The following is a 26,472-nucleotide window of genomic DNA, read 5'->3' as shown; positions in this document are numbered from 1 at the left end:
AAAGTCAGGAACAAGACAAGGGTGCCCACTCTCACCACTACTATTCAACATAGTTTTGGAAGTGTTGGCCACAGCAATCAGAGCAGAAAAAGAAATAAAAGGAATCCAGATAGGAAAAGAGGAAGTGAAACTCTCTCAGTTTGCAGATGAGATGATCCTCTCCATAGAAAACCCTAAAGACTCTACCAGAAAATTACTAGAGTTAATCAATGAATATAGTAAAGTTGCTGGATATAAAATTAACACACAGAAATCCCTTGCATTCCTATACACTAACAATTAGAAAACAGAAAGAGAAATTAAGGAAACAATACCATTCATCATTGCAACAAAAAGAATAAAATACTTAGGAGTATATCTACCTAAAGAAACAAAAGAGCTATACATAGAAAACTATAAAACACTGATGAAAGAAATCAAAGAGGACACAAATAAATGGAGAAATATTCCGTGTTCATGGATTGGAAGAATCAATATTGTGAAAATGAGTATACTACCCAAAGCAATCTATAGATTCAATGCAATCCCTATCAAGCTACTAACAGTATTCTTCACTAGAACTAGAACAAATAATTTCACAATTTGTATGGAAATACAAAAACCTCGAATAGCCAAAGCAATCTTGAGAAAGAAGAATGGAACTGGAGGAATCAACCTGCCTGACTTCAGACTCTACTACAAAGCCACAGTCATCAAGACAGTATGGTACTGGCACAAAGACAGAAATATAGATCAATGGAACAGAACAGAAAGCCCAGAGATAAATCCACGAACCTATGGTCACCTTATCAAAGGAGGCAAGGATATACAATGGAAAAAAGACAACCTCTTTAACAAGTGGTGCTGGGAAAACTGGTCAACCACTTGTAAAAGAATGAAACTAGAACACTTTCTAACACCATTCACAAAAATAAACTCAAAATGGATTAAAGATCTAAATGTAAGACCAGAAACTAGAAAACTCCTAGAGGAGAACATAGGCAAAACACTCTCCGACATGAATCACAGCAGGATCCTCTATGACCCACCTCCCAGAATATTGGAAATAAAAGCAAAAATAAATAAATGGGACCTAATGAAACTTAAAAGCTTTTGCACAACAAAGGAAACTATAAGCAAGGTGAAAAGAAAGCCTTCAGAATGGGAGAAAATAATAGCAAACGAAGAAACAAAGGATTAATCTCAAAAATATACAAGCAACTCCTGCAGCTCAACTCCAGAAAAATAAATGACCCAATCAAAAAAATGGGCCAAAGATCTAAACAGACATTTCTCCAAGGAAGACATACAGATGGCTAACAAACACATGAAAAGATGCTCAACATCACTCATTATAAGAGAAATGCAAATTAAAACCACAGTGAGGTACCATTACACGCTAGTCAGGATGGCTGCTATCCAAAAGTCTACAAGCAATAAATGCTGGAGAGGGTGTGGAGAAAAGGGAACCTTCTTACACTGTTGGTGGGAATGCAAACTAGTACAGCTGCTATGGAAAACAGTGTGGAGATTTCTTAAAAAACTGGAAATAGAACTGCCATATGACCCAGCAATACCACTTCTGGGCATACACACCGAGGAAACCAGATCTGAAAGAGACACGTGTACTCCAATGTTCATCGCAGCACTGTTTATAATAGCCAGAACATGGAAACAACCTAGATGCCCATCAGCAGACGAATGGATAAGAAAGCTGTGGTACATATACACAGTAGAATGTTACTCAGCCATTAAAAAGAATACATTTGATCAGTTCTAATGAGATGGATAAAACTGGAGTCCATTATACAGAGTGAAGTAAGCCAGAAAGATAAACACCAATACAGTATACTAATGCATATATAAGGAATTTAGAAAGACGGTAACGATAACCCTATATGCAAGACAGAAAAAGAGACACAGATGTATAGAACAGACTTTTGGACTCTATGGGAGAAGGTGAGGGTGGGATGATCGGAGAGAACAGCATTGAAACATGTATATTATCAAGTGTGAAACAGATTGCCGGTCCAGGTTGAATGCATGAGACAAGTGCTCGGGACTGGTGCACTCGGATGACCCAGGGGGATGGGAAGGGGAGGGAGGTGGGAGGGGGGATTGGGATGGGGAACACATGTAAATCCATGGCATGTGGATTCATGTCAATTTATGGCAAAACCCACTACAATACTTTATTAGCCTCCAACTAATAAAAATAAATGAAAAAAATGGACTGGTTGGATCTCCTTGCAGTCCAAGGGACTCTCAAGAGTCTTCTCTAATACCACAGTTCAAAAGCATCAATTCTTCGGCACTCAGCTTTCTTTTTAGTCCAACTCTCACGTCCATACATGATCACTGGAAAAACCACAGCCTTGACTAGATGGACCTTTGATGGCAAACTAATGTCTCTGCTTTTTAATATGCTATCTAGGTTGGTCATAACTTTCATTCCAAGGAGTAAGAGTCTTTTAATTTCATGGCTGCAATCACTGTCTCCAGTGATTTTGGAACCCAAAAAAATAAAGTCTGACACTGTTTCCACTGTATCCCTGTCTATTTCCCATGAAGTGATGGGACCAGATGCCATGATCTTAGTTTTCTGAATGTTGAGCTTTAAGCCAGCTTTTTCACTCTCCCCTTTTCACTTTCATTAAGAGGCTTTTTAGTTCCTCTTCATTTTCTGCCATAAGGGTGGTGTCATCTGCATATCTGAGGTTATTGATATTTCTCCCGGCAATTTTGATTCCAGCTTGTGCTTCTTCCAGCCCAGCGTTTCTCATGATGTACTCTGCATATAAGTTAAATAAGCATGGTGACAATATACAGCCTTGACGTACTCCTTTTCATATTAGGAAGCATCACTATGAACAAAGCTACTGGAGGTGATGGAATTCCAGTTGAGCTATTTCAAATCCTAAAAGATGATGCTGTGAAAGTGCCGCACTCAATATGCCAGCAAATTAGGAAAACTCGGCAGTGGCCACAGGACTGGAAAAGGTCAGTTTTCATTCCAATTCCAAAGAAAGGCAATGTTAAAGAATGTTCAAATTACCTCACAACTGCCCTCACCTCACATGCTATCAAAGTAATGCTCAACATTCTCCAAGCCAGGCTTCAACAGTACGTGAACTGTGAATTTCCAGATGTTCAAGTTGGTTTTAGAAAAGGCAGAGGACCAGAGATCAAATTGCCAACATCTGTTGGATCATCAGAAAAGGTAGAGAGTTCCAGAAAAACATCTATTTCTGCTTTATTGACTATGCCAAAGCCTTTGACTATGTGGATCACAATAAACTGTGGAAGATTCTTCAAGAGATGGGAATACCAGACCACCTGACCTGACCTGACCTGATCTGTATTCAGGTCAAGAAGAAACAGTTAGAACTAGACATGGAACAACAGACTGGTTCCAAATTGGGAAAGGAGCATGTCAAGGATGTATATTGTCACCCTGCTTACTTAACTTATATGCAGAGTACATCATGTGAAATGCTGAGGTGGATGAAGCACAAGCTGATATCAAGATTGTTGGGAGAAATATCAATAACCTCAGAAATGCAGATGACACCACCCTAATGGCAGAAAGTGAAGAAGAACTAAAGAGACTCTTGATGAAAGTAAAAGAGGAGAGTGAAAAAGTTGGCTTAAAACTCAACATTCAGAAAATGAAGATCATGGCATCTGGTCCAATCACTTCATGGAAAATAGATGGGGAAACAGTGTCAAACTTTATTTTCTTGGGCTCCAAAATCACTGCAGATGGTGACTGCAGCCATAAAATTAAATATGCTTGCTGCTTGGAAGAAAAGTTATGACCAATCTAGACAGCATATTAAAAAGCAGAGACATCATTTTGCCAACAAAGATCCATCTAGTCAAGACTATGGTTTTTCTAGTAGTCATGAATGGATGTGAGAGCTGGACTATAAAGAGAGCTGAGCACTGAGGAATTGCTGCTGTTGAACTGTGGTGTTGGAGAAGACTCTTGAGAGTCCTTTGGACTGCAAGGAGATCCAACCGTCCATCCTAAAAGAAATCAGTCCTGATATTCATTGGAAGGACTGATGCTGCAGCTGAAACTCCAATACTTTGACTATCTGATGCGAAGAACCAACTCACTAGAAAAGATCCTGTTGCTGGTAAAGATTTAAGGCAGGAGGAGAAGGAGACGACAGAAGATGAGATGGTTGGATGGCATCACCGACACGATGGACATGAGTTTGAATAGGCTCCGTGAGTTGGTGATGGACAGGGAAGCCAGGCGAGCTGCAGTCCATGAGGTTGCAAAGAGTTGGACACAAGTGAGTGACTGAACTGAATAACACTTGGGACCCACAGCTGCCATGCTGGACAACTTCAGGGGCAGCATTTACACTGTGTGCTATGATGTTCTCTAGGAGGCGCCACTCACGTAGAATACAATGGAAATGGTGCACCAAGCTTTTGGGCAATAGGACCTTGCTGGGACCAAATCCTACAAGAGCCAGACGTGTATCACAAATAAAGCCTCAATCCTTACTTGTAGTTTTCTCACCAACTTCTTCTAAAAACAAACCAGTGGACAAATAAAACATTTTAAATCCCCAGTTAAAATGTCAGGAGGGACGTTAAGTGGTACAATGTTTCCAGATAAACACTATTTAAAATCCTAATGCTGCAGTGGATGATGTGTTCCTACTGAAAGCAGGTTTGCAGTTAAAATGTATGCCTGATCACTTACTTCCCTCCTGTTCCACTTAATTTGGGTCTAATAGTTCCTAGTACCTGTTATAGCCAAAGAGTCTCAGGAAAAATATAAAAGAAAAAGGTACTTTACTTTTAAATAAATTCCAAAGTCATGTCTCTGCTTCAGGCTCTCGAGATAAAAGACAGCAGCCGAGTAGTTGAGGCAATAGGTCTGGTGGCTCTGACACAGGCTGCCTCGGAAATACTGCAAGAGGAGAAGGGCGTGGGAGAGTGAACGGATGAAAAGCACAGAGAGACGACCTCTTCACTTTTATCAGTAACAAAAGCAGGGAAAGTTGGGGACACACCATTATCAACCATGTATGCATGGAGAGAAACAGGTGATCATCAAAGTAAACACTATTAAAAAATGGTATCCCCATAATAAACCATTAACTCCTCAATTGGAAAGCTTGATGCTGGAGCTGAAGCTCCAGTACTCTGGCTACCTGATGCAGAGCCAACTCACTGGAAAAGACCCTGATGCTGGGAAAGATTGAAGGCAGGAGGAAAGGGGGTGAAAGAGGACGAAATAGTTGGATGGCATCACAGATTCAATGGACATGAGTTTGAGCAAACTCAGAAGATAGTGAGGACAGGGAAGCTTAGCATGCTGCAGTTCATGGGGTCGCAAAGAGTTGGACACAACTTAGTGACTGAACAATAGTAACTCCTCAGTAAATTGCCTTTTTTTGCCTGTATTTAAAAAAAATACTATTTGGGACATCTTGATTTAATTCACCATTTACTTGCACCTATGCTTTGTTGAGGCCTACGCAGGCTGCATGGTACCTGGTAACAGACACGGCCGCAGCCTGTGTTCATAGTACGTGACTGAAGTAACAACATCTAACCTTTCATAAAATCTTCTGCAGAAATATCCATAAACTGAATTCTCCTGCCAGCTTCTAAAAAACAGTCAAATCTGGGGCACCTCATTAAATGTACTGTTTCATAGCGAGCATTTTATGTCCTTGTTTTACCTAATCTGACACTTGCCTTTCCCTTTCTTCACTATTCTTATATAATGTCTTCTTGCTATAATGACTACACATTCTTAAGCCACATCAAATTTATATTAGAAAAAGGCAGGTGGCCAGTGTGTAAGTACACACATTCACATTACCTAAATTACCACTGAGGGTAGGCCTGGCCATGGGACTTTCTGAGGCTGATGAATGTGAACAGATATGCCAGCAACTTGAAGAGTCAGTGAGCATTCTGCCTCAGTCTTTTATGTCTTTGCCCTGGAGATGTGGTGACATTGCAGATGGTGGCTGCTCCTTCAGCAGGGGTCCCAGAGTGAGGACAATGACAAAGCAGAAACACAGCATGAGTGAGATGTGAACCAAGCCACTGAGATTTGGGGTTTCTTTCCATGGCACAACTGAATTTAACCTGACACAGGCCTTTTTGAATTTAGGAAAAACTTTTGCAGCCCACCTTTGCACATGTGCAACATATCAGGAAGCATTCATATATGGCTATCACTATAGACTTTCAGTGAAGAGTCCATGCTTTACTAGGCTATAAGGACATGTATCCTATGGTCTGAACAGCTGTGTCCCCCTCAAATTCAAATGCTGAATCCTAATCCCCGAGGTGATGGTACTGGAGGAGGCGGACCCCTCTGGAGACGATGAGGTCCCAAAGGTGGAGCCTCCATGAATGAAATAAATGCCGTTACAAAAGAGACTCCGGATGGAGTTCTCTGGCCCTCTCCGCTATGTGAAGAATACAATGAGAAGTCTGTGACCAGAAGAGGGCCCTAACAATACCGGCTGCCACCCGGGTACTGGATGTCCACCCTCTAGAACAGTGAGACATCGATTTCTGCTGTTTACAAGCTACCCAGTTTGTGGCACTTTGTTACACAGAGCCTGAGCAGACTAAGATAGACTACTTAGGTGTTTTGATGAAAAGTTGGTATTTCTTCAGACTATTCACTAAAAACTGAATTAAAAATTATTTTTAGGGGGCCAGGTCTTGTTGCTAATGTCCCAAGCAAGATGTCAGCCTTCAGATGAATACTCCTGGATATGTCTGCCACAGCGTCTATGTCCCAAGAGAGAGCTGCAGCTACCCCTCACCCTTGGAGATCCTTCCTCCAAGACCAGCAGAGGAATGATATACTTGGATCTATAATGGGTGTTGATGCTCTTTTGTGCTTCTTCTCATCACAATTAGAGGAGGATGGCCAGGTTAGTCCAAGAAGCCAAATGGAGAGAGGCTACCAGTTGTCCCAGCCCTTGATGGAGTACAGAAATTATCAAGAAAACCAAGGGGACTTCAGACCCTGAACCAACACACAACCAAACAATCATGCTCATTATCTAACTTACTAAGGGCTCTGCCCTTTGTTTAGCAAAAATAAAACATGTGTAGCATGCAATGGTCCTAAAAAAATAATTTGACTTTAAATGAATTAGGAGATCCTGAGATTTTAGCCAATTCCCAATACTTTACATTCTTTCTCCTGTTTTTCAAAGCTTTTCTTATTCTAATCTGCTTTCAGAGTTCACTGAAGGATCTCCCCACTTTATGCCTAGTTTTCTGCTTGTTTTGCCTTCTTAAATAGTCCTTGTTCATATCTTACCTCAAGCTTCACTGCCTCAGGAAGAATTTCCTAGCTGTAACTACCTCACCATCTGCCCCAAACTAGAAGTTTCCTTTCATAATATCTATGTATCTTTTTTCCCCAGCACTGATCTCAATTTTACTATATAATCATTGGTGTCATTAGTTGATTAATTTCTTTCCCACTAGAATGAAAACTCCCCCCAAAGTAAGGGGCGTGTCTAATTCTGCACATTATCACATATAGGTTATCAGCCCCACACGTAAGTACTTCGTAATGCACACTACTTTTGGTTCTCAATTTTTATACTTGCCCTTTGCAAGAACATTAAACATAAACCTGAGTATAATCTTTACAAGTCAATACATCTTAATCTTTATTTTTAAAAATGGATTATAACAACTTAAATCTTGCTAAATGATGACAGGTAGAAACAGGATTCAAAAGCTCAAAGTAGGGGAGAAAGTTCAAATTATCTACTCAAGGAAAAAAATAGCTTTTATCAGACCAGGGGTACAAGTCTTCCTCCTTTCTCCTCCTTTAATACACAGAAGTCTTATTAAGGGTGCTGATGGATTTGAAGGTTTATTTTATTCCTTTCAGAAAGCCTGGCACCTTTGTTAGAACAACTACTGAACCATGTAATTAGCCTGCACAAACTATTGCTGTGAATATTGCTTTAAATTGAAGTCATTTGAAAAACAGACTTGGAAATGGCTTTACCATGCATGCAGATTTTGTATTAATAAAACTCACACAGGAGAGATAACAATGGAAAAACAGAATCCGCAACTTATTTTTGAAAATGTTGATTGGTGGAGAAAGGGATGGTTCCCTTGTGGGAGGGTGTTGGCAGAACTTTCCCAGAAATAACAATGATGACGATGGTCGAGGAAATATAAACAATCGTCCTGAGAGGTGGGTGAATTTATCACACAGAAGCTGAGATACCCCAAAGAGGATTTTACCTTTGTGAGCACGGAAATAAAATCCAACGATGGTGAAGTCTCACAAGTGTCAACGTAGTCCTTGAAGATATGGAAAAGACTGTTCACAAAACCAAAGCTTGTCTAGGGCCAGGGAGAAAGGAAAACAGAGTAGGCACACTTGCAGGGGTAAGAAATAAATATCTGGGGAACTTCAAATTTTGTTCCTGCAGATGCTTCCTACTTCCAATTTATCTCCCTGGAAAAATTTAAAGATTTTCCTCTACTCTCTAATATATTTTCTTATAAATGAATTCCTGTAGTATCTCTCTTTGCTTCCTTTTTAGGGGAAAGATGGCTATTATTTATAATACATGTGATAAAGAACATTCACTTGAGACTAGTCATTTATGATGATGGAACACTTATGAATACGTTTTTCTCTTTCTTTGTATTCAACATTATTTATTGAGGAAACTCATGTACCCAGCATTACTTATTGAGTCCTTCTATGCACAAGGCACTGTTTGAGGTCTTCTGGATAAAACAGTAAACAAGATGGGTTTCTGAGTATACAATAGAAGGTATGAACTTCTAGAAGGTGTTCCAGAACTTGTATTCTAGAAAAAACATGGAACATTTCCTGAATTTGTGTGTCATTCTTGCACAGAATCCATGCTAATCTTTGTCTCATTCCAATTTTAGTACAAGTGCTGCTGAAGTGAGCATTCTGATTATTTTCTTAAATAACCACAGAAGAATTTTAGAAAATGTTATTGAAGGCTAACTGATGGCTGCAATCTATTGGAAAGATTTCCTTCTTATTAACCTGAACTCCTGACCATAAGATTACATGGAGAAGAAATATGGAAGAAACCATATTCCATATGCTAACATGGAATACAAACCACAAAAAGAGACAGCATAAATTTTCATGGTCCCTTGGTCATTTTTAAAACATGGCTACTGGAATCTTCCTACTTCGGCTCACCTGACTTAGCTCCTCCAGGTTTGCAAAAAGTCTCCATAAATCCACATCCAGGAGATATTCATGAGTCTGTAGATATTTTAATGTATTCATGAAGATCTTAAAAGAAATAAACACACATTACTTTTTGCTTTTCAATTTTGATATTTGCCCTTTGCAAGAACATTAAACATAAACCTCCTGAGTATAATTTTACAAAACAACTTAGAGATAAGTATTTTCAGTGGTTAGGAATTGTGCTAAACACAAATGATGACATTTAAGCTCCACAGAACATATGGGAAATGTGCTCTTCCATATGAAGTAGTCGTTGCCGTGTGAGCCCTAACAACATTCCTGTAGAATATAATTTGTTCAAGCAAGCTTCTCTCCTCCCAGTGCCAAAGAAATTTCCAAGGTTCTCTTCTTGCCAGGAGCACTTACTTGAGACCAAAACAACATTCATTCTCAGTTTTTATTTATTCTTTCTCTGCAAAGACTTGAATGTCCTTTACTTTCAGGAAATTGAAAAGAGAACTAATGAGTGAATATCCAATAACTGGTAAGATGTTCAGATTTGTATAAAGCCATTAAATATTAATGAAAACATTAAGAGCGGCTTTATGTTGCTGTTAGTTGATCGATGTTTTCCTACAGCAAGTCAAGAAAAAACTACAATCCTTACAGATAACCTGTCCCTCACTCAATAAACTAATGAGAGATCAATATATTGAAATAGGAATACTCTGTATCAGTATGATGAAGCATTTGGAGGGACCAAGTAAGTCAAGAATTACAGGTATGAAAAGACTGGGCTTTAGATCACCAATGTTTTCCAATTCCTATTTCCATATTACTTAATCAATGCAGTAAACGGTTCTTGAACTTGCATCAGAATCATTTAGAGGCCTTGTTAAATCAGAGATTAGCAGGCCCTACCCCAGGCCTTTCTGATTCAGAAGGTCTCTAATGAGATATGAGAATATGGATTTCCAACAAGTTCCCAAGTGATTCTGATGCTGCTGGTTCAGGGACCATACTTTGAGAACCACTGATTTAGAGCTTCCTGCAATCTAGGGAGCACCATTTGTCTGGAAATCTGTCAGTATCTAAGCATTTAAAACATATAGTAGTAAGAAACAGAAATCATGACTTCAGATAAATTGGAGACATTAAGAAGAAATCATCTTTGTGCTGTAAGATTCTCTGCTTTAACTGTTTACAATAGCCAGGACATGGAAGCAACCTAGATGTCCATCAGCAGATGAATGGATATGGAAACTGTGGTACACATACACAATGGAATATTACTCAGCTATTAAAAATAATGCATTTGAATCAGTTCTAATGAGGTTGATGAAACTGGAGCCTATTATACATAGTGAAGTAAGTCAGAAAGAAAAACACCAATACAGTATATTAATGCATATATATGGAATTTAGAAAGGTGGTAATGACCACCCTATATGCGAGACAGCAACAGAGACACAGATATAAAGAACAGACTTTTGGACTCTGTGGGAGAAGGTGAGGGTGGGATGATTTGAGAGAATAGCATTGAAACATGTATATTATCATAGTGAAACAGATCGCCAGTCCAGGTTCGATGCCTGAGACAGGGTGCTCAGGGCTGGTGCACTGGGATGACCCTGAGGGATGGGATGGGGAAGAAGGGTCAGGAGGGGAACACATGTACACCCATGGCTGATTCATGTGAATGTATGGCAAAAACCACCACAATATTGTAATTAGCCTCCAATTAAAATAAATTTTAAAAAATTCTTTGCTTTATAGAATTTTTTGCCATTTAAGAAAAATATCGAGTCTTTCAGTGGATTTGAATTGCAAAATTCCAATCTACAAGCAACTTTGGGAAATTTATATTGATTGTGTAAAGGGAGGTACTTATACACTCTAAATACCAGGGAGGGGGTTGAAAATAAACACTAATTGAGCTTCTTTTAAACAGAAAATGCTAATTTAAAAAGCTTATGTAGTTGACCGTGGGAGTGGAAGTTTCATCTTGTTTATTAGGGCAAAGGAAGGCCGTGGAGCTCATGCTGTGAATGCTCTGTAGTGAACATCGATCAGTCCCCACTCAGCTTCAGTGCTCCCCTTTCCTTAACATCATCCCAGCTGCCACCTCAGTATCCGCCCTTCCTCATTCCTTGAATGTGATCGCCTTAAGACAATGCACACCCTCCTTCCTTAACAGGGTAGCTGGTTTAACAGTGTGCATGTGACTTAAACCACTCCAAAAGGAATGAAAATCAAGACTCTGGCTATGAATGTTAAGAAAAGATTTCTGTCTCTTTCTCTCTCTCCCTCCCCTTTCTATTTCTTACTCTTTCCATAGCCTCAAGGACAACAGCTACTCAGACTATAACAGACTATAACAGAAGCTGGCCATAGGATGAGGCTCAGATCAGGGAAGGCAGGGATGAGAGACAAAAAGAAATTTTGTCCTTGATTTTGAGCCCCTTGATCAAACCAACCTTGTATTTTCTCTCACCTCTGGGCTTTATGGTTACATGGGTCAAAAATATACTGTCTTACTTAACTAGTTTTCTGTATCCTAACTGAAACAATCTCCAAGTTTTAACTTTCTAAGTGTCTTTGCTGTTTACATTTTGCTGGTAAAGTACTTAGCAATGACTGACACAATAAATATTACTTACAGTAAATAACTAACATCTGTATAGCACTTCCAAGATTTCAAAGGAAACTAATCTGGTCATCACAATGATCGTATCTTATGGCACTGTTATCCCTCTTACAGCTTAGAACAGAAATAACAAAAGACATGCTGTGGGATAAATCAGGTCTGCTACCCATTTTTGTAAACAAGGTGTTATTTTAACACAGCCACACACATTTCTTTACAAATTATCTATAGCTTCTTTTACACAGCAACAGAACAACTGAGTAGTTGCAATAAAGACCACATGGTTGGCAAAGCCCAAAATATTTACTATCTGGACCTTGACAGAAAGAATCTTCTGTTTTATGAAATGGAAGACTAGACTTTCTTAAGTTTACAAGGCAAGTCAGAGGCAGACCTAGGACTTGAGCTCATGTCTCCTAAGACAGTGCCTTTTCCTGGGTATGAGAGATGCCAGGATTTGAAAGTGCTTATGGTCAGAGGCAACCTTGGGAGCAATGTGGTCCATCCTTCCCTGTGGTCTTAGAAGGAATTTTCTCCCTTCCTACCCCTTGCCCTGTGGTTCTTCTACAAGGAGTTCTCTGCTCAGAGCCTCCCCAGATCAGGACCACTGCACGGCACAACTTCAGGGGCACCATTTTCCTGACAGACATCATGAACACACTGTATAATCCCAGTCCCTTGTGTTACACATGGATGGTTGTCTTGGAAATCGGTGACTGTGGCTCCATAGCTGACAAAACGCCTGGGACTGACCAGAAGGGAGTGAAAGAGCCCAAAGAGCAAGCTGATCAGAGATGGAATGGCTGCCATGAAGGTGGCTGTGAGCTTCCTGACTTAAACAGCGTGTAAACACAGGGTGCAAATCAGGCAGAAGAGATTCAGACATCACATGGAGCACTGCACTAGTTTACGGAGAAGGTCTTACCCAATCTTCAGAGTCTATGTTTAAGAAAAGAATGGAGAGAAACCAAGTTGCAGGTAACCAAAGATAAATAAAATTTCCTTACGATTCCCTGAAAGAGGGGAGGCTCCCACCTTTCTTCAGCATGGAAAAAAAAAAAAAGTTCCCAAAGAACCAATGTTTTCCATCTAACAAAAATTAAAGCCAGCATTACCATCTTAAGAACTAATAAATGATCCAAAAAATAAGTGCATTCACTCGTGAAGAGTTCCCACACAGCCTCTTGCTGCTTTCTCAAGTCTAATTGATTAGTAGGAAGTTTCTGATGCATTTCCATGACTTCATTCCAGGTCTTATCCTGTATGTGGGAGAAAAAGAGAGAACAAAATGTTTCCACCTTGATGGGCTGACCTGTTGTCCTTTCTTGGACTTGTAGTGCAGCAGAAACAAGCAATCCCTCAAATCATGATTTCCCATTGCAAGCCCCAGGCACCCCTCTGGATGCAAGTGAAAAAGTGAAAGTGTTAGTTGCTCAGTCCTGTCTGACCTTTTGGGACCCCATGGACTGCAGTCTACCAGGTTCCTATGACCATGGAATTCTCCAACTGGAGTGGGGAGACATTCACTTCTTCAGGGGATCTTTTCAACTCAGGGGTTGATCTTCCTGACCCAGGGATGGAACCTGGGTGTCCTGCATTGCAGGCAGATTCTTTACTGTCTGAGTCACCAGGAAGCCCACCCCTCTGGGTAGAGGTACCCAAACCACAGTTCTTTCTGCATGACTTTGGGATATCAATTCCTCCCATGCATGGGATGGACACATTATTTACAGTTTAAAAAGAATCCCAAACCCAGAACTGGGAAATCTGATCCAGGTTCCACTGGTAACACTTGCTGAAATTAACTACTAAAGAATCATGAAATGAGAGTTTAAAGAGACCATCAGAAATTGTTTTATAAAAACCAGCTTATTTTTCAAATGAGGAAATGAAGGCCTACTGAGGAGAGAGCTGTAACAACTATTAACATTTGTACAGGACTTCGTGGTCTACAAAGTACTCTCATGTCCATCACTTTATTTAAGATAAAATGACTTTCCCGAGGTTTCAATGTGCTTCAGAGAGAGCAGACCTCCTTCTACCCTGGTCTGGGCTTCTCTCCCGCACTTTGCTATTATTATGAACAAACACAATAATCTGACATCTTATAATACTGATGAAAATAAAAAAAAGAAGCCACACAGAAAACAAATCAGGAGATACCTTCAGGGTGTGGAACTCATAGTCCCTGAAGTCTGTAATCTTCAAAGAGGACAAGCAGTCTTCCAGATCAGATATAAGCTTGTGCTTGTCTTTGCCCTGCTAAGAGATTGTAAGAACAGGATTTTCAAACTTGAATTCTTTTAATGATACACCTCTGGTAGCCTCAGCATCTTTATTTCATGGTCCCACATACAGGAGATCAGGCTGCACATTTTGTCTATGAATCACTAACAGGTGAAAAGCCATTTCTGAGCCAGAGTCTGACCCACAGGAGTTCAGAATGTCAGACGCGGAGGAGAAAGGCTGGTGAACATGGCTGATACAAACCTCTCATTTTACTAATTAAAAAAAAAAAGCCGGAGCCATAAAAACAGATCGATTTCTGTCTAGTGTGCACCTTGCAAAAGTCCTTCACAGTCTAACTTTTCTGATGGACTTTACCATCAGAAGGGATCTTTGAGATCTTAGTTCAACCCCTCATTTAGCAGATGACTAAATAAAGTCCAGAGTGTTAAAGGAACTTCCCAATACAGTAATTATCAGCTGGAGAATACCAGGATCTGCTAGAAACTCTCGTTTCCTTAGAGTGGAACACCTACTTATTTTTGTTATAATTTTTAAATAATATTAGTCAAAAGAATCAGGTTCAAAGGTGATATATGGTTGCTGTAGAAAACTTGAGAAACAAAACTACAAAGAAAATCAAAGTTACCTGTAATCTCCACTGGCTCCCCCCACCCCAGGTAACTACTGAAAACATTTTTCTTATTGTATTTATAATTAATTTTTAATGGTATCACATTCATATATCCTTTTGAAACTTACTCTATTGTGAATTTTTAATTTTTCTGACTCATTCACTATTCTCTTGCAACATGAATTACTCATTTTAAGAGTTCATTTTAGCAACTAAACCAGGAAGAAGCTATCAAATAACAATGTGAGGCTTTCTAAAGTCAACTTGGCTGACTTTCAGATGAATGTTTATCACAAACAGCATTTTAACTTGCTGTATTGCTTCAGGGTTCATGATGTTAGCTTGGATCTAAGTGGTTTGGTGGACATCATTCAACTTCAGGTAAAGGAGCCAGAGAAGGAAGGCTTATCTGCTATTGTGGGGATATAGCTCCCTGTGTGTCGGAAAGGCAACCCTGTAACAATTTCAGAAAGTGCTAAAGGGCCATGGCTGGATTCTCTGCTAGGGTTATGGCACCAAAAAAAGAAACTTATTAGAGACTTATTAACTTCATAGTAGCAGAGAAATCTTGGAGCTGGTTGGGGACCTCCTACAGCAATTGGGACATGTGCCTTTTGTTGATGTCTGAAACCATAGTGACTGCATGTTGTGGAAATTAAAAATCAGCAGTCAGTTGGAAAATACGGAAGCCAAGGCAATGGAAGACGGACTACATGGGGAAAGTGGGCGCCAGCCCTCTACCTTGAAGAACACTCACTGTGGCTAAGGATCTGACCAACCTCCTGACCAAAGTGCTTGGTGGATATGGTAGTGAGAAGGGAAGGGACAGTCCTCTCAAAGGAAATGCTAACTTTAGAGTTACAGACCCATTACTGGAAGCTGTGCTCCTTCCACTATGGTGGTACTAGCTTCCAGTGGAGAGGCAATGAGAAGATGTTAAGGGTATTTGAGAGAATATAGAAGATAAAGAAAATAAGTCAAGGTTAATTCTCAGGGCTCGAATTTAATAACTAAGAGGTGGGGGACTTCCAAGATGGTGGAGGGATAAGATGGGGAGATCAACCTCCTCCCCACAAATACATCAAAAACACATCTGTAAGTGGATCAGCTCATACAGAATATGTTCTGAATGCTAGCAGAAGATCCTTGACTTCCAAAAAGGAAAGCCAATCTTCTCAGAATGAGGTAGGGCAAAAGATAAAGATTTAAAAAAAAAAAAAAAAAGATTTTGGGATGGGGACCAGCACTCTGGGGAGGGAACTGTGAAGGAGGAAAAGTTCCAGGACTTTCAGAAATCTCCTCACAGGTGAGGACAAGGGGGAGTCTGGGAACCTCAGAGGGGAACAAAGCAACAGGTGCTCAGAAGGCAAACAGAGAGAATTCACCACAGAGTTCACTGCCAAACAGCACTTCCCAGCTGAGGAGTGGCTTGCACTCATGCCCACTGTTGTGAGTGGGGGCTGGGTGCTCAGGCTTCAGGAGCAGGACCCCAGGAAGAGCACCAGCGTTGACTGCTCTGAAGATATGCTGCGAAGGCTAGTATGACACAGCTGAGGGAGTCCAGGGAAAAGACTGGGCCTCTCAGAGAGGCAAGAGATCATTGCAGCAGGGAGCCTCTAACTCCCTGCATTGGCAGATCACAAGAACTCACCTTCAAAAATGCCATAGGTGGGATGAGCAACAGCTGTGAATTGCCCAACCCCAGAGGCAGATATATACAGAACTGTACAAAAAAGGTCTTAATGACCCAGATAACCATGATGGTGTGATCACTCCCCTACAGCCAGATATCTTAGAGTGTGAAGTCAAATGGGCCTTAGGAAGTATTACCATGAACAAAGACAGTGGAAGTGATAGAATTTCAACTGGGCTATTTCAAATCCTAAAAGAAGATGCTGTTAAAGTGCTGTGCTCAATATGCCACAAATTTGGGAAACTTGGCAACGGCCAAAGGACTGGAAAAGATCACTCTTCATTCCAATCTCAAAGAAGGGCAATGCCAAAGAATGTTCAAACTGCCATACGATTGCACTCATTTCACTTGCAAGGTAATGCTCAAAATCCTTCAGGCTAGACTTCAACAATACGTGAACCAAGACCTTCCAGAAGTACAACCTGGATTTATTTAGAAAAGGCAGAGGAATCAGAGATCAATTTACCAACATTTGTTGGATCATAGAAAAAGCAAAGGAATTCCAAAAATACATCTACTTCTGCTTCATTGACTATGCTACAGCCTGTGGTTGTGTAGATTACAACAAACCATGGAAAAATCTTAGAGATGGAAATACCAGACCATCTAATCTGCCTCCTGAGAAACTTGCATGCAGGACGGGAAGCAACAGTTAGAACTAGATATGGCTATTTAGCTTATAAATAGAGTACATCATGCAAAATGCCAGGCTGGAGGAAGCTCAAGCTGGAATAAAGACTGCTGGGAAAAATATCAACAACCTCAGATATGCAGATGATACCACTCTAATGGCAGAAACCGAAGAGGAACTCAAGAACCTCTTGATGAGGGTGAAAGAGGAGAGTGAAAAACTGGCTTGAAATTCAACATTCAAAAAACTAACATAATGGCATCCAGTCCCATCATTTCATGGCAAATAGATGAGGAAACAATGGAAACAGTGACAGACAGGGCTTGGGCTTCAATATTACTGCAGATGGTGACTGCAAACATGAAATTAAAACATGCTTGCTCCTTGGAAGAAAAGTTATGACAAATCTAGACAGCATATTCAAAAGCAGAGACATCACTTGGCTGACACAAGTCCACATGGTCAAAGCTATGGGTTTTCTAGTACTCATATATGGATGTGAGAGTTGGACCATAAAGAAGGTTGAGCAACCAAGAATTGATGCTTTTGAATTGTGGTGTTGGAGAAGACACTTGAGAGTCCCTTGAACAGCAAGGAGATCAAGCCAGCCAATCCTACTGAAAATCAACCCTGAATATTCATTGGAAGGACTGATGCTGAAGCTTCAATACTCTGTCTACCTGATGTGAAAAGCCGTCTCACTGGAAAAGACCCTGATGCTGGGAAAGATTGAGGACAAAGAGAAGGGGGTGACAGAGGATGAGATGGTTAGACGGCACTACCGACTCAATGAATATTGAGTTTGAGCTAACTTTGGGAGACAGTGAAGGACAGGAAAGCCTTGTGTGCTGTAGTTAATGGGGTGGCAAAGAGTCAGACACAACTTAGTAACTGAACAAGAGATAGATATGCCTGGCCAAAGCCACCACATAAGCCAGTGAGCACCAGTGGCAGAACTAGACACAACTACAGTTTATGATTCCAGAGTGGGGAATGCAAGCCAACTGGCCACTGCCAAAGCCATGGAGAAGGCCTGAGATAGGGGACAAAACACTGCTACTGCAGTCCCAACTCTAGAAGGAGCAGCTGTCATCAGGCACAGGTTACAACCCATACCTCCCTGGGAGCCCATGCAATTAGCTCTACTGAGAGACCCAAGACTTGGGCCAATCCCCTGGAAGAGTGCACAACCCACATCAGACTGTGTAAACTTCCCACTGGCCTTGGTTGCAGCAGGCACTCCCCCATCTGAGGCTTCCAAAACCCTTCTTCTTCCCAGCCTGACTGAGCAAGTGAGTCTTAATGAGCTGCTACTTCTGCCCCCTCTGGTCTGGGTGGGGAAGACACTTGAGGGTGGCCTACAAACAGAGGTGGGCCCCAAACCAAGGTGGAGCACCAGGGGCTGTGTGAATAAAGAAGAGGAGGGGAATTCACTCCTGTAGTTGTAGGTGCAGCAAATTAAATCTCTGCAATTAGCCTGAGACTCTAGACTTCAGGGGAAACTGTGGATTTGGAGAGCAAGTGAGAGTAAGCCCAGATCTGAGTCTGAGCTGACCCCACAGCATCCGCAGCAGGTTCAGAGACTTTCCCAGAAATACTGGAGGACTTTCTGAGCAGGCAGACTGGTGTACACTGTGTGGAGGGGACAATGGAGGACTCAGGAGGACATATTTCTTATACCACTCTCTCCTTTTGTATTGTAATGTTCTTTATTATTCCTTTAATTTTTACATTTTAACTTACTTTTTCCTTTTTAAAAAACACCTTATTTTTAAATATCTTACTTTACTTTTTTTCCTATTTTTACAATACTCTTTAGTTATACTGCATTTCCCCCCATATTTTTGATTTTGTCTTTCTGCTAGTCTAGTTTTTAGTATTCATTTTCATTTATGGATTTCTTTATTGGCTTGACTGCTCTCTTTGTTTTTGATTCCTGTTTTTATTCTTTTTTCTCTATTCTCTTTACAAGTCTCTGAGTTTCTTTGGGTGTTCTTGGTTGGTGAGTGTTGCTTTCACCAACTGTCTTGGAGTTTTGTCTTCTGTGTGGCCTGTGAAGTCTTGGTGCTACAGTAAGAGGTCATGCTTGAATCTCCAAGTTGGAAGACCCAATTCCAGGACTTTGGACCACCAGAGAATCCCCAACTCCATGAGACATTATTTGGCAAGAGTTCTCCCAAAGGCCTTTGTCTCAACACTAAAACCAGGCCCCACCCAAAAGCCAGTAAGCTTCAGTGCCAGACGCCTCATGCCAACCCTCCAGCAAAATAGGAACATAACCCTGCCCATTAGCAGACAGGCCGCCGAAAGCCACACCAAGCCCAGAGACACCCCAAACACACTGCTGGACAAAACACGGCCCTTCAGAGAGACAAGGTTCAGTTCCATCCACCAGATGACAGGTACAAGTCCCCTCAATCAGGAGGCCTTCACAAGGCACTGGTCCAATACCACCCACGGGGGGCAGGTTCCACACGCAGGAACTATGCCCTCCAGCCTGCAGAAAGGAGGCTCCAAACACAGCAAACTACACGAAATAAGAAGACAGAGAAACATGCAGCAGATGAAGGAACATGGTAAAAACCCACAAGACCAAACAAATGAAGAGGAAATAGGCAGTCTACCTGAAAAAGAATTCAGAGTAATGATAGTAAAGATGACCCAAAATCTTGAAAATAAAATGGAGGCACAGATAAATAGAATGAAGGCATAGATCAAGAAGATATAAGAAAAGTTTAACAAGGACCTTCAATGAGAAGAACAATAAGAAAGTCTTCTTAAGGGAACAAGGCAAAGAAAGAGGCGAAAACAACAGAATGGGAAAGACTGGAGGTCTCCTCAAGAAATCAGAGATACTGAGGGAACATTTCATGCAAAGATGGGCACAATACAGGAGAGCAATGGGATGGAACTAACAGAAGCAGAAAATACTAAGAAGGGCCAAGAATACACAGACGAACCATACAAAAAAAGGTCTTAATGACCTGGATAACCACAATGGTGTTAGAGCCAGACATTACTTACATGACTCACTTAGAGCCAGACAGTCTAGAGTGTGAAGTGAAGTAGGCTTTAGGAAGCATTACTAGAAACAAAGCTAGTGGAAGTAACTGAATTCCAGCTGAGTTATTTCAAATACTAAAAGATGATGCTATTCAAGTGCTACACTCAATACACCAGCAAATTTGGAAAACTCAGCAGTGGCCATAGGTCTGGAAAAGGTCAGTGTTCGTTCCAATTTCAAAGAAGCACAATGTTAAAGCATGTTTAAACTATTGCACAGTTGTGCTTATTCCACATGCTAGTAAGGCACTGCTCAAAATCCCTCAAGCTAGGCTTCAACAGTATGTGAACCGAGAACTTCCAGATATAACAGCTGGATTTAGAAAAGGCATAAGAATCAGATATCAAATTGCCAACATCCACTGGATCATAGAAAAAGCAAGGGACTTTCAGAAAAACATCTACTTCTGCTTTATTAACTAGGCCACAGCCTTTGACTATGTGGATCACAACAAACTGTGGAAAATTATGAAAGAGATGGGAATACCAGACCACCTGACCTGCCTCCTGAGAAATCTGTATGCAGGTCAAGAAGCAACAGTTAAAACTGGACATGAACAACAGCCTGGTTCCAAATTGGGAAAGTAGTATGTCAAGGCTGTATATTGTCACCCTGTTTTATTTAACTTCTATACAGAGTACATCATGCAAAATGCCAGGCTGGATGAAGCTCAAGTTGCAAGCAAGATTGCTAGGAGAAATATCAACAACCTCAGATATGCAGATGACACTACCCTAATAAGCAGAAAGAGAAGAGGAACTCAAGAACCCCTTGATGAAAGTGAAAGAGGAGAGTGAAAAAGCTTGGCTTAAAACTCAACATTCAAAAAACTAAGATCATGGCATCCTGTCCCATCACTTCATGGCAAATAGATGGGGAAACAATGAAAGCAGTGACAGACTTTATTTTCTTGGGCTCCAAAATCACTGCAGATGGTGACTGCAACCATGAAATTAAAAGATGCTTGCTCCTTGGAAGGAAAGCTATGACAAACCTAGACAGCATATTAAAAAGCAGAGACATTACTTTTCCAACAAAGATTGGTATGGTCAAAGCTATGGTTTTTCCAATAGTCATGTATGGATGTAAGAGTTGGACCATAAAGCAGGCTGAGTGATGAAGAATTGATGCTTTTGAATTGTGGTGTTGGAGAAGACTCTTGAGAGTCCCTTGGATTGCAAGATCAAACAAGTCCATGATAAAGGAAATAAGTCCTAAATATTCATTGGAAGGACTGATCCTGAGGCTGAAGTTCCAATACTTTGCCACCTGATGGGAAGAAGTGACTAATCAGAAAAGACCCTGATGCTGGGAAAGATTGAAGGCAGGAGGAGAAGGGAACAACAGAGGATGAGATGGTTGGATGGCATCATTGACTCAATGGACATGAGTTTAAGCAAGCTCTGGGAGAAGGTGAAAGACAGGGAAGCCTGGCCTGCTGCAGTCCACGGGGTCACAAAGAGTCAGGCAAGACAGCAAATGAACAACAACAGAAGAAGAAGAGTTTGAAAACAAAGGGTATGAGAAAATATTTGAGGAGACTATAGTTGGAAACTTCCCTAACATGGGAAAGGAAATATCCACCCAAGTCCAGGAAGTCCCATACAGAATGAACTCAAATAGAAATATGCAAAGACATATCAATCACAGCAATGATAGTTAAACACAAAGAAAAAAACATCAAAAGCAGCAAGGTAAAAGCAAAAAATAACATATAAGTGGATCCCCACAAGGCTAACAGCTGATCTTGCAACAGAAATCCTGCAGGTCATAAGGGAATGGCAGGATATACTGAAAATGATGAGAGGAAAAAAACGTACAACCAAGATTACTGTATCCAGCAAGGATCTCATTCAGTTTTGAAGGAAAAATCAAAAGCTTCACAGATAAGCAAAAGAGAATTTAGCACCACCAAATTAGCTTTAGAGCAAATCTTAAAGGAGCTTCTGTAGACAGGAAACACAAGAGAAACAAAAAGCCTTAAAAAAAAAAACACCCCAAAACTGAAAAGTAAAAAGTAATAGGATCATACATATTAATAATTACCTTAAATGAAAATGGACTAAATGCTTCAACCAAAAGATAAAGACTGGCTGAATGGATACAAAAACAAGACCCCAATATATTCTCTCTACATGGGACCCACTTTAGACCTAGGGACACATACAGACTGAAGATGAGGGACTGGAAAAAGGTATTCCATGCAAAGAAAAATCGAAAGAAAAAGGGAGTAGCAATACCCATCAGATAAAATAGACTTCAAAATGAAGACCATTGTAAGAGATAGGAAGGATACTACATAATGATATAGGGATCAGTTGAATAAGACATAAAAATTATAAATATATATGTACCCAACATAGAGCACCTCAATACATAAGGCAAATGCTAACAGTTATTACAGGGGAAATCGACAGTAACAAAACAGTAGTGGGGGACTTTAACACCCACTCACACCAATGAACAGATCATCCAGAGAGAAAATTAATAAGGAAACATAAGCTTTACATGATATATTGGACCAGTTGGACCCAACTGGTATCTACAGGGCATTTCAATCCAAAATGTAGAGTTCACTTTTTTCCCAAGTACACATGAAACAGTCTCCAGGATAGATCATATCTTGTGTTATAAATAAAGCCTTGGTAAATTAAAAAAAAAACTGGAATCATTTTTAGCATCTTTTCTGACCACAATGCTGTAAGGCTGTGTTTATCAACTACATGGGAAAAAAACAAACTAACAACCACAAACACATGGAGGCTAAACAATACGCTTTTGAAGAACCAAGAGGTCACTGAAGAATCAAAGAGGAACGACAAAGTGAAAACATGACAAGTCAAGACCTATGGGATGCTGCCGGTACCAGCCGGCAATGTGAACAGGTCTAGACCGCAGCAACATGGAAGCCTGAGAAAAAAGGAGCTGAAAGTAAAGAATGGGGTCGAGAGGACTGAAATGCTCTTTAGGCAAGTCAGCGGTTTTATTGAGTAAAGCAGCTACCTTTATACTAGTACAAGCAGAAAACATAGTTCATAAAAAATGCCATCTGGTGTTTGTTACATCAATACAATTTTTTGTCTTAAGTGATTGCAGAAGCTTACATCTTGTTTTTGACATTCCAAGATAAACTACTAAGTGAAGGTCACTACTACGTTTTTCTCAAGGAAGAACAAAGGAGGCACAGCAAATGTTTTACTACTTTATCATGGTGGCGGGACAGGGAACAGCCTCTTTCAAGGCTTTCCCAGGGCCTTTTTGGGTCTTGAGCAGGCCGGCTCCCCGTAGGATGCAGCAAAAGCAATGCTAAGTGGGAAGTTTACAGCAATACAAGCCTACCTCAAGAAACAAGGGAAACACCAAATAAACAATGTAATCTTACACCTAACCCAATACAAAAAGAACCACCCACCCACAAAGTCAGTAGAAGAAAGATTTTTAGAAACACATGACAGTGAAAACATGATAACCCCAAACCTATGGGATGCAGTAAAAGCAGTGCTAAGAGGGGAGTTTGCAGCAATACAAGTCTACCTCAAGAAACAAGAGAAACACCAAAAAAAAAAAAAAAAAAATTCTAACCTTACATCTAAAGCAACTAGAAAGAGAACAAAGCTCCCAAAGTTAGTAGAAGGAAAGAAATCATAAAGATCAGAGCAGAAATAAATGAAAAAGAAATGAAAGAGACAAAAGCAAAGATCAATAAAACTAAAGCTGGTTCTTTGAGAAGACAAAAATAATCGACAAACTATTAGCCAGGCTCATCAAGAAAAAAAGAAGACTCAAATCAATAAAACTGGAAATAAAAAAGGAGAAGTTACAACAGACAATACAAAGATACAAAGGATCATAAGAGCAACTATATGCAATAAAATGGACAACCTGGTAGAAATGGACAAATTCTTAGGAAAGTATAATGTAACAAAACCAGGCCAGGAAGAAATAGAAAATATGAACAGATGAATCACAAGCATGGAAATAGAAATGGTAATTAAAAATTTTCCAACAAACAAAAGCCCAGGACCAGATGGCTTCACAGGTGAATTCTGCCAAAAGTTAGAGAAGAGGTAACACCTATCTTGTTCAAAACTCTTCCAGAAAATTGCAGAGGAAGGAAGATTCCCAAACTCATTCTATGAGGCCACCTTTACCCTCATACCAAAACCAGACAACAATAACACAAAAAAAGAAAATTATATGCCAATATCACTGGTGAACAAGATGCAAAAATCCTCAACAAAATTCTAACAAACGAATCCAACAACACATTAAAAGGATTATGCATCATGATCAAGTGAGCTTTACCCCAGAGATGCAAGGATTCTTCAACATATGCAAATCAATCAATGTGATACACCATATTAACAAACTGAAAGGTAAAAACCATATGATCATCTCAATAGATGCAGAGAAAGCTTTTGATAAAATTCAACACTTATTGCTCAAAATTCAAATTTTTTATTATTTATGATAAAAACTCTCCAGAAAGAGGCACAGAAGGAACATACCTCAATATAATGAAGGCCATATACAACAAACCCACAGAAAACATTATTCTCAGTGGTGAAAAACTGAAAGCATTAACTCTAAGAACAAGACAAGGGTGCCCACTCTAACCATTACTATTCAACATAGTTTTGGAAGTCCTCTCCTAGCCACAGCAACCAAAGAAAAGGAAAGAAAAGGAATGCAGACTGGAAAATAAAAAGTAAATCTCTCACTGTTTTCAAATAACATGATATTATGCATAGAAAGCCCTAAAGATGCCATGAGAAACTTATTAGAGCTAATCAATGAATATAGTAAAGCTGCAGGATAGAAAATTAATACACAGAAATCCTCTGCATTCCTATACACTAATGACGAAAAATCAGAAAGAGAAATTAAGGAAACAAGCCCATTCAACATTGTAACAAAAAGAGTAAAATATCTAGGAAAAAACCTATTTAAAGAGACGAAAGACCTCTATTTCAGAGAACTATAGTACACTGATGAAAGAAATTAAACATGACATAGATGGAAAGATACACCATGCTCTGGGATTGGAAGAATCAACATTGTAAAGATGACTATACTATCCAAAGCAATGTACGGATTCAATGCAATCATTTTCAAACTACCAATGGTATTTTTCACAGAACTAGAACAATAAATTTCAGTCTGTAAGGAAACATGAAAGACCCTGAATAGCTAAAACAACTTTGAGGAAGAAAAAACAGAACAAGAGGAATCAATCTTCCTGGCTTCAGACTATACTATGAAGCTACAGTCATCAAGACAGTATGGTACTGGCACAAAAACAGAAATATAGACCAATGGAACAAGATAGACAGCCCAGAGATAAACCCATGTACCTATGGGCACCTTATCTTTGACTAAAGAGACAAGAATATATAATGGGGCAAAGACAGCCTCTTTAATAAGTGGTGCTGGGAAGACTGGACATATGTAAAAGAATGAAAACAGAACACTTCCTAAAAACTGAAAACGGATTAAGGGCTTAAATGTAAGGCTAGAAACTATAAAGCTCTTAGAGGAAAACAGGCAGTACACATAAATCACAGCAAGATTCTATTTGACCTACCTCCTAGAGTAATGGGAATAAAAACAAAAACAAACAAATGGAACCTAATGAAACTTAAAAGCTTTTGCACAGCAAGGGAAACAATAGACAAGATTAAAAGACAACCCTGAAGGTGAGAGAAGGAAATGGCAACCCACTCCAGTATTCTCATCTGGGAATCCCACGGACAGAAGGGCCTGGCAGGCTACCATCAATGGGGTCAGCAAGATTTGGACATGACTGAGCACTACAGAACTCAGAATGGGAGAAAATAATTGTATATGAAACAACTGACAAAGGATTAATCTCCAAAATATATAAGCGGCTCATACAGTGCAATATCAGAAAAGAAGAAAAAAACCCAGCCCAATCAAAAACAGTCAGAAGACCTTAAAAGACATTTCTCCAAAGAAGACATACAGATGGCCAATAAACACATGAAGACACTGAATATCACTAATTGCTAGAGAAACTCAAATCGAAACTACAATGATGTATCACCTCACACCAATCAGAATGGCCATTATCCAAAAACCTACCAACAGTAAATGCTAGAAATGATGTGCAAGAAAAGGGAACCCTCTTGCACTGTTTGGTGGGAAAGAAAATTGATATAGCCACTATATGTAACAGTATGGGAGATTTCATACTGATGTATGGAGAACAGCATAGAAATTTCTTAGAAAACTAGGACTAAAACTACCATATGGCCCAGCAATCCCACTACTGGGCATATACTCTGAGAACATCATAACTGAAAAAGACACACATACCCCAAAGTTCATAGCAGCACTATTTATAACAGGTAGGGCAGAGAA

At 40.0% G+C, this 26,472-nt stretch overlaps 1 protein-coding gene and 1 non-coding gene across 3 annotated transcripts in view; both read right to left on the bottom strand.

The window, feature by feature from the left end:
* Positions 1 to 26,472, bottom strand: part of PLEKHG7 (pleckstrin homology and RhoGEF domain containing G7) — an 87,438-nt gene that overhangs the window by 38,583 nt on the left and 22,383 nt on the right. For both annotated transcript variants that reach the window (XM_020868951.2, XM_020868952.2), the window contains exons 5-9: positions 14,007 to 14,105; positions 12,959 to 13,102; positions 9,203 to 9,298; positions 8,254 to 8,355; positions 4,799 to 4,912 (exon numbers count right to left, since the gene is read on the bottom strand). In XM_020868951.2, the coding sequence (XP_020724610.2) occupies positions 4,799 to 4,912; positions 8,254 to 8,355; positions 9,203 to 9,298; positions 12,959 to 13,102; positions 14,007 to 14,105 (555 nt within the window). The remainder of the gene's footprint in view (positions 1 to 4,798; positions 4,913 to 8,253; positions 8,356 to 9,202; positions 9,299 to 12,958; positions 13,103 to 14,006; positions 14,106 to 26,472) is intronic.
* On the bottom strand, positions 8,837 to 8,940 carry LOC139031012 (U6 spliceosomal RNA). Its single transcript, XR_011483442.1, has one exon. It is a non-coding gene; the product is annotated as a U6 spliceosomal RNA (small nuclear RNA).

Source organism: Odocoileus virginianus, chromosome 24 (genome assembly GCF_023699985.2).
Source record: "Odocoileus virginianus isolate 20LAN1187 ecotype Illinois chromosome 24, Ovbor_1.2, whole genome shotgun sequence".
NCBI classification, from domain to species: Eukaryota; Metazoa; Chordata; class Mammalia; order Artiodactyla; family Cervidae; genus Odocoileus; species Odocoileus virginianus.
This window is presented reverse-complemented; position numbering and strand designations above follow the sequence as displayed.